Raw genomic sequence first — 9,187 nt, 5'->3', positions numbered from 1 at the left:
CCCAAATCCTCCTCGTGTTCGCATACATACATAGAGGGAGAAGAGCGACGGTAAAGGGAAGGAGTTGGCGGGTGTTAGGCGCATGCGCGTATCCCAGATATAATGTGCCCTCGGCCGGCGAGAAGGCGCACGCGCAGTTTCTGCCTTGGCGTCTGGCCTGGTTCGTGAGGACCGGTGGCGAAGGAGAGTCCAAGGGGAGAGACCTGGTCGGGATACGCCGCGCTCGCTCGCTCGCAGCTATGCCCACGCTGGAGGTGCCCGCGCTGGAGGAGCTAGAAGTGGATGAGGTGAGCGTGAGAAATGGCGCGGGGGGAGGGGAAGAGGTGGTATTGATCCCACCCCTCACATATGTATGAGGGGGACCCCCACCTCAGTTTCCCCTCCCCCCCCTCGGTCCCCGCCCCGCATCTGTTCGTTACGTTTCTGTCTCGCCCTTTGAGCTCCACGAGGAGTCATACGCGGTTTTCTCCAAACCCCCCCCCCCAATTATTAAATTGCGCCGCTGGTGGGACATGTCAAATCCAAGGTACTTGACAACTGGCTGGCAGATTTGGGCTTTGGCCTTAGACACCCGGTAGCCAGTTGCTGCCAGGTGATTCAGGAGATCTTTGGTCTCTTGCAGACACGTGTCTTCATCTTTACATGCAGTTTGAAGGTCATCTACATACTGAAGAAGAACGCGGTCGGGGGAGGTGGGGAAGCTAGCTAGGTCCGTGGCTAAAGCCACCCCGAAAAGTGCGGGCGAATTTTTAAACCCTTGTGGGAGTCGTGTCCACGTGTACTGTGTTTTAGTCCCGGTCTCTGCGTCCATCCACTGAAAGGCGAATAAATTTTGGCTTTCCTCAGCCGGCAGCAAAAGAAGGCGTCTTTCAAGCCCAATGCAGTGAATTGCGTTGCATTGCAATAAGGCTACACCACAACAGCAACCCTGTGAGGTAGCCCCCTCCCCCCAATTTGCAGGCAGGGTCGATTCTCCCCTCTTTCCCCTCCCCTCGCTGTTAAAGGGCTTCCTCTCTCCCCCCCCCCCCATTTAAGACCCAAAACGTCAGAGAAAAGTCATTTCACAAACGTACACATACACCAACCCCAAAGTGACTCGTGGCCCCCCCCTTTGGGGCAGGTTTTGGCCATTCCACCCATTCTAAATAAAATAGATGAAAGCTAAGTAAATATCTCTTCTAAATAAAAGCCCTCAAGGAGGACGGCAACAGGAATTCAAACCCTTTGCAGCAGGTGTTGCCATTTATTTATTTATTTATTTGTGGCATTTGTACCCCACTTTTCCCCCTGAAGGTTGGTGTACATGGTTCTCGCCTGCTCCTCCTTTGATCCCCACAGGTAACGTAAAGGATCCCCTGGACGGTTAAGTCCAGCCAAAGGCGACTGTGGGGCGCAGCGCTCACCTCACTTTCCAGGCCGAGGGAGCCGGCGTTTGTCCGCAGACAGCTTTCTGGCCACAGCAACCACCCTGTGGGGTAGGCCAGGCTGAGTGGCAGCTTCTGACCCTCAAGGTCACCCAGTGAGTGTCATGGCAGAGCAGGGATTCGAACCCTGGTCCTCTCCCACTCTGACATGAACCGCTGTCCCATGCTGGCTCTCCCAAGGACTAGCTCCAGGCCTCATGGCTGAGTGTGTGTGGTTCAAATCCGCACTGAGCCGTGAAGTTCACTGGGTGACCTTTGGGGCCAGCAGCCATCTCCCAACCCAACCTACCTTACAGGGTTGTTGTGAGGATATAATGGGGGGGGGACCACCTTGAGCTCCTCAGAGGAAAAGGTACAGCGAGCCCACAATTTACATTTAACTTGAGCACATTCAGCTTTATGTGCTTCATTGAATCATAGAATCTTACTAGTTGGAAGGAACCCAAAGGCCATCTAGTTCAACCCCTGCAATGATTGTCAAAAAAGTGATAGAAACAAAATAAAAGGGGGACGGAAAAGGGGTGGGAATCCAGGAAAAAAGACTTTGGCAACCCCACCCACCATTCAACCTAGTGTGCTTTGACTATACACAATTTTGGCTTTAGGCGCAAAAATCCCTGGATTCAACTCCTGTGTCAACTGCAAGTTTACTGTATAAAAATGCAATAATAATTTTCAGAGGGACAACAAAGGGTCTCGTAGATTTCTATGGCAGAATATGGATTCTTATCTGTGAAGGGTTATATTGTATGAAAACTCCTACCTTGCTGTCAACTGGCTTTTGTTTTTTAATTCAAATTACATATTCTTGATTGACAATCTTCTCTCCTCCCGCTAATTTGGCCGCTGATGTCATTGATAATCAATAAGATGTACAATCTTGTGCAAAACATTTGTGTAGAGAGGGGTATGATTTATTAAGAGTATTGTATTGCTTATCATAAGCCCCTGGGGGGATTATACACTCCACTCGTTAAATACCTTGATATTACACATATATGTGTATCTTTTCCCTCCTACCACATTCATACTAACCCTTGTTCTCACAAAATGTTTAAAAGTGAACGTTCAGATTCTCTTTTTTATTTTTTTGTTTTAATAAAGTTTATTATTGACACAACAAGAAAAAAGAAAAAAAACACAAATACCAAATTTCACACAAGAATAACCATAGACACATAATTTTCTTAGCAAACATTAAAACATCTATTGGTCTTAACACTAAAGACCCAACCTCCCATCTATTCCATATTTCAAATTCATATTACTCATTGCCAATACACACTTTTATCATATTTAAACTTATTCTTAATAAATCTAATTTCATATATCTACCTTGCAACTATTACTGAAGTTCCTCAAATGCTGCAACAGAATTTAAACTACAATATTTATTTTTCAGATATTCTTTGAAAACCTCCCATTTTGAAACAAATTCCTGTTTTGATTTATTCTTTATTTTTTCTGATAAACCATCTAATTTGGCATATTCTGTCAGCTTTTGGATCCAATCTTGTATAGAGGGGATTTCATTACTCTTCCATTTTGCTGCGATCAAAACTCTTGCTGCCGCCATTGCATATAAAAAGATACCCTTCCTCTTTTGTGGAATATCCAAATCTGTTATTCCCAGGAGGTAGGCCTCTGGTTTTTTATTGAAAGACATCTTTAGCATTTTTTGCAGTTCTGCATGGATACTCTCCCAGAATACCTGTGTTTTCCTACATATCCACCACATATGGTAGAATGCTCCTCAGTCGCCGCATCTCCAACAATTATTTGACACATGTTTATACATTTTTGAAAGTTTCCATGGTGTTAGATACCATCGATGTTGCATTTTTTGAAAGTTCTCTCTAATTGTGTAACAATTTGTGAATTTCCACTTGATCTTCCATAAATTTTCCCATTGGGCCATGGTTATTGAATGGCCAAAATCCTGGGACCACCTCACCATTGCCACTGTTACCTCCTCCTCCTTGACTGTCCAGTCGGGGAGGAGTCGATAAGTTTTGGAAAGAGTTTTTCTTTTAGAATTTACAAGATCAGATTCGAATCGGGAAATTTCTGTTGAGAACCCCTTTTGTTTGTCAGATTTACCGTATTTTTCGCCCATATAGGACGCACCTAGTTTTTTGGGGGGGAAATCAAGGAAAAATTTTTTATTTCCCCTCCCAGGTTTGCGCAGCCATCCCCAAGCTAGAAGAGGGAGACGGAGCGCTCCGTCTCCCTCTTCTGCCTTCAGGGACAGCCTCTCTAGCCTCCGTGGGGCAGCGGCTTGCCCCGCTGTCCCCCGAGTTTGTGGGGCTGGCGGGGGGGGGGGGGAGAAGCAAGCTTGCTTCTCCCCCCCCCCCGCCAGCCTCCAGATCAGGTCGGGGAATAGCGGGGTGGCAGCGCTCCGCCTCCCCGCTATTCCCCAAGCTTTTGGGCTGCAGGCTGCTGCCCGCAAGCCTTGCAAGCCCGCGGGACCTCCCGCCGGGCTTGCAAGACTTGCGGATAGCTTCCTGAAGCCTGCATTCGCCCCATAGGACGCACACACATTTCCCCTTCATTTTTGGAGGGGAAAAAGTGCGTCCTATAGGGCGAAAAATACGGTAAATCTTTTAAATAACTGATGGTATTGGAACCAGTCTGAGATGTGTTCTCTTATTTCCTCAAAGTTTTTAAATTTTATTTGGTTATCTTTATTTTTTAGAAGTGTTTTATATGTTGGGCAGATTTCCTGAGTATTTTCCCGTTTTACTGCTATGGCTTCTATTGGAGAAGTCCACCACAGGACTTTAGGCTCCATCAGGTCTTTATATTTTTCCCGTACAGCAAAGACTGACTGTTATTATATGGTTGGTAAAATTATTATGAATTTTTGCTTTTCCATATATCAGGTAGGCGTGCCATCCCCAACGGTTGTCAAAACCTTCCAGGTCCAGGAGGTCCGGATCCTGCAACGTGCACCAATCTTTTAGCCAGGTGAAACAGGCTGCCTCGCAGTAAAGTTTTAGGTCGGGTAGAGAAAAGCCTCCTCTCTCTTTTATGTCTATTAAGATCAGGTGTTTAATCCTAGGTTTCTTCCCTTCCCACAGGAATTTGGAAATTTCTCTTTGAGACAACCTGCTTCACCCAGTATTGGAATCATTTGAAGTAAAAAGATTCTAATTGTCTTAATAATTAGTGTCATCCTACATAAAACATTTCCTGTTATTACTTCTATATATCATTTTAAAAATCTGTTTTTTAATTAATTATCTTGTGGTAGCTCCTACACTCTGGAACTCCCTGTGCCTTGACTAAGCTAGAACTTTCACTGTGCTCTCTTCTACACCTGCTGAAATTTCTTTGTTTAGGCAAGCGTACCCAGAGATGTAAAGCTGATATGTAATTTAATATCTAATCTTAGTTTGCAACATACATATTTAATATATTTAACTGGTTGTTTTTATTTATGTCTTGCTTTTAAAAAACCTGTTTTGCGTTCAACTTTTATGGACAACTTCAATCCATATTTCATATTCTTTGCAAACCATGTTGAGGTTTTATTTACAGTTAAGTGGTATACAAATTCTGTTAAATAAATGAAATATATTGTGTTGTAATGTTTGTGCATAGTACACAAGTTTCATTGTGTGCTGCCCCTTGGCATTCTTGTGAGTGCAGAACCTTACTCCCATTTTACATATATGAGAAGCAGAATGCATGCCTGCAGCTTAGCTCTTCTTCATTCAATAGGCTCTCGTGGCGCTTGTAAGAGTCCTATGCATTCCCAGACACACACCCTCAGCCAGTTGCTAACTCTCTGGCTTGCTCCTCAGGTAAATGTAACCTCAGCCGTACTGAAAGCAGCAGCTCATCATTATGGCTCACAGTGTGACAAGCCCAACAAGGAGTTCATGCTTTGCCGCTGGGAAGAGAAGGACCCACGGAAATGTTTAAAGGAAGGCAAGGAAGTGAACAAGTGTGCAATGGACTTCTTCAGGTATGCCATTTGAAGAGTCTTGGTGAGTCGGACCAAAGGCCCATCTATTATTACTGATCTTTGGGGGCTTATTTTTGCCTGAAGGGCAGGGCTAAAGAAAATCCTTCAAATAAATAAAACTACTCCCATGCCCTTCTAGTAATTTTGCCTTCTTCCTTTGGCCAGAAATACATTTTTAGTATTTGAGATCCCGCCTCCCAAAGGCTTTGCAGGTTCATATTGCAAAAGAAAACTGAATCTCTTCCCCTACAGCAAATTTTGCTCATGTCTTATTAGACATTGGTTAAATTATCTTGTGAATGTTGTTGCTGTTAGGTACGTACAGATTTTTTTAAGGGAAAGGCAGGGTATAAATGTAACCGGTAAATGAGTAAGTAATTTTGCTTATGTCAAAATAAGCAAGTGACATGATGCTGTTTTAACTATTCTTTTTTCATAACCTACTTGCTTCTCCAGCTCCAAGATTAACTCTGTAGGAAAATCATATCTCTGAAGTGACCCTGAAAGACACACAGGTTCATCCAAGGCAAGGGATCTGAATCCAGATTTCTTTTACAATCTGCTAGGGCAATTATCGTGCCTGTGACAACTGCTGTGTTCTTTAAAACACGCACACACACACGTTTCTTCTCAGATATCTTCTGTTTTAACTTCCCTGTAATTCTATAGTGAGTTCAAATGGTTACCCATTATTGTCTTTAATTGATGACTCATTCGTGCCCTGTAGCTCCTTTCCCCTCCATGATGGGAACAACTTCCTAATTTTGAAAAGTTCCTGTCAGTGATAGGTCACATGTGACTTGGATTTTAAATTGCCAAAATGTCATGTATCAGATGCTGTAAGAACTTGAAATACAGTTTTATGAATCCACAGAACTTGAAATACAGTTTTATGCTTCCTTCAGTTTTGTAGAAAAACTGAAAGGCAATAACACTAACACTGTTTACTTTTTTTGATTGGATGCTACCCTGTTGTTGTTCTCAGTTTTGGATTGACAAACATATTTGTGTTATTTGCCAAAGGGATTTTGCATGGTATGGGGATGGTAGCACGAATGTAGAAAATATTTGCAGTCTGAGTTGGCATTACAGGCCAGAGTTCTTCTGTTTTCACTATGACTTAGTTTTGTGGTACTCCAGCTGTAACCGGAGAGAACACATAGCTTGCTGTGGTCTTCAAACCCATGTGTGAGCAAAATAAAAAGGTGCCTTTTAAGAATCACTCTGCCTACATTTTCACTTCAGGAAACATTAATGCAGCATCTTTGTGTTTCTAGGCAGCTTAAGCTGCATTGTGCAGAGCCATTTACCCAATACTGGACATGCATTGACTATAATAACCTGCTAGAACTTCGCAAGTGCCGCAAGCAGCAGCAGGTCTTTGATGATTGCGTCCTGGATAAGTTGGGCTGGGTGAGACCTGATCTGGGAGAGCTGTCAAAGGTAACTGAATGTGTTTGCTGGCTCTTTCTTACGTGCACTGGGTGTTAACCTAATCACTCCTTGCAAGGGTTTTTTCATTTTGCCTCTCATCTGAATGGTAGTGTTGTCACCTGATCCTACACTTCGGCCCAGGAGGAATTTGCAAACTTGACCAGTCTTTCCTCAGGGCTAGCTCCCCAAGCATTGAGGCCGGTCTAGAAATTCCAGCCTTTTCAGCAGTTTTGCCTTGTAGAGAATTGTGATGAGCATCCACACAGGGGGGCTCTCTTTAGTCATCTTCAGATTGTTTTTGGCTCAGCCAAGATGGAAAATTTGGCTCTCAAGGTAGCTGGTTTCTGGGTTTCAAATTGTGTCTCTGACCCCAGTTCACAAGCAGTGTTCAATGCCATTGTTTAAAATAAGCTGTGGTTTAATGCAGAGAAGTGCTTTTCTTATCTCCTGTTTCTGACTGTGCCATACAGGGATGAAGGAAACTGGAGTCTAGCTTGCCCTGATGTGCAAACCCAGGTTCATACAGGCTCATAGTTTGTCTCCAAACCAAAAGCAGAAACCAAAGTCTGTTTTTGGCTTCCCGCTTGTAGCTTGTTTACATCCACACTGCAAGTCTGCAGGAACCTGAATTTGCACATAACAACAAACCAGACTCTCTTGTTTAGGGCTGGTTTGCTGTCCTGTGTAGCACAGTCAGGAGAGGGGAAGGAGCTTGCCCACATTAAACCATAGTTTATTTTAAACCATAATCTGATGTGTTGGAGCACCCATGTGTGTTCCCTGCAGGTCAGAGTGAGCCTTAGAATAACCACTTTCTAATTCCTGTTGGGGGAAATCACTGAAGGACATGGAGGGGTGTGTGTGCCATGGAATGGAAGGACTCCAGCTTAGCAGTAGGATATATGCTTTGCATACAAAAGGCTTCAATCCTGGCCCAGGCTTCTTCCTTTATCTACTGCTGTTACTTGGGGCACAGGTGGCCTCAGTGGTGCACAGTGCCTTCCACCAGCTTAGGCTGGTGGCCTAACCATGACGCTGTCTGGGCTGCAGTAATCTGGCTGAAGTAGTCTACTTTGGTAAACTCAAGATTGGGTCATTGTGGTGCAATTTCTGTGAAGCTGCCTTTGAAAGCTCTTCAGAAACTGCAGTAGAGTGCAGCTGCCAGGCTCAATATGAGCTGATTTTGGAACACCAATTCTGACACAGCTGCACAGGCAGCCTAGGCCCAAATCAAAGTGTTGGTTTTAACCTCACACACGGCTCAGGACCCCAATATTTTTCAGGTCACCTCTCTCCCAGACCTTTTGGTTTTTATTTGAGGCCCTCCTTTGGGTGCCCCTTCAGAGAAACTTTGGAGGATGACAGCATGGCAGAGGGTCTTTTCTGTTTTGGCTCCCATCTGTGCCAGGGTAAGACTTACCTCTTCTCCCAGACATTTGACAACAAGGCTGATAGCTTGTTTTTCTAGTTTGTTGACTTTTTTTCTGCTGGGTTACTGCAGTGATTTTACTGAAACATTACTTATTTGGGGGCGTTATAGGCTCTTAAGCTTTTAAAAGTCACTTAGAGACTTTTGTACTAAGTGACTATAGAGTTAAATAAATAACAGTCCAGCATCTGGGCACCAGCTTTGCCATTTCTGGTACATAATAAGGCACCTTTCTATACTCGGATTCCTTGATATAGGTTTGTTTGCACTAAGCACCATTTGGATGGACTGGCTTCCTTTTGCAAAGCTTCCTGTTTGTCACACTTTCCAGGCTGTTTGCTGCTCACCACACATTTCAATGTGATTCTTTTTCTTCCAGGTCACCAAAGTGAAGACTGACCGGCCACTGCCTGAGAATCCCTATCATTCTAGGCAAAGACCACAACCAAACCCACCAACTGAAGGCGAGTTGCAGACGTCCAAATATGGAAGCAAGTTGTCCTTCTTTGGTTTTTAAACTGGCTATCTTGCCTCCTTCAAAACAACACCTGAATTCTTAATGACTGTAAATAACTCTTTCCTGGTGTATTTTGAACGCCCTCTGTATTTGGTAGTCATTAAGGATAATAAACTTCAAAAGGTGTGGTTTGCCTAATGCATTTTCTTGTATGTGTAGGTTTTGTTTCTGAAAAGTAAAAGTGCAAGAAAGTTCTAAGTCTGGAATAAAATCCCTTAAACAATTCCAAGAAAATCCCCCATTGGCTCAGGATGCAATTGGTTATACTTAAGGAAGATGTTTTGAGCAGCCAGCCAGCTCCAGCCGCCACATCTGGAGGGCACCCAGTTGGGGAAGGCTGGTTTCCAGTGTTTGACATAGCATCACTTCTTTATGTTAGGCATATCAATTACAGAAATATTGTTAGAATATAT

The 9,187-nt window shown here is 43.9% G+C and overlaps 1 protein-coding gene across 2 annotated transcripts; it reads left to right on the top strand.

Annotated features, from left to right (window-relative positions):
* The first annotated feature begins 86 nt into the window (after nucleotides 1-86).
* NDUFA8 (NADH:ubiquinone oxidoreductase subunit A8) lies at nucleotides 87-8,916 on the top strand. Of its 2 annotated transcripts, XM_083597463.1 has the most exons (4): nucleotides 87-287; nucleotides 5,231-5,394; nucleotides 6,672-6,837; nucleotides 8,637-8,916. In XM_083597463.1, the coding sequence occupies exons 1-4, from the start codon at nucleotides 240-242 to the stop codon at nucleotides 8,772-8,774; spliced, it is 516 nt and encodes a 171-aa protein (XP_083453589.1). In that variant the 5' UTR covers nucleotides 87-239; the 3' UTR covers nucleotides 8,775-8,916. The 2 variants fall into 2 exon arrangements, with proteins under 2 accessions (XP_083453589.1, XP_083453588.1); XM_083597462.1 differs by lacking the exon at nucleotides 87-287 and having other exon boundaries at nucleotides 4,978-5,394.
* Nucleotides 8,917-9,187: the final 271 nt, after the last annotated feature.

Source organism: Podarcis filfolensis (genome assembly GCF_964270895.1).
Source record: "Podarcis filfolensis genome assembly, chromosome: Z".
NCBI classification, from domain to species: Eukaryota; Metazoa; Chordata; class Lepidosauria; order Squamata; family Lacertidae; genus Podarcis; species Podarcis filfolensis.
This window is presented reverse-complemented; position numbering and strand designations above follow the sequence as displayed.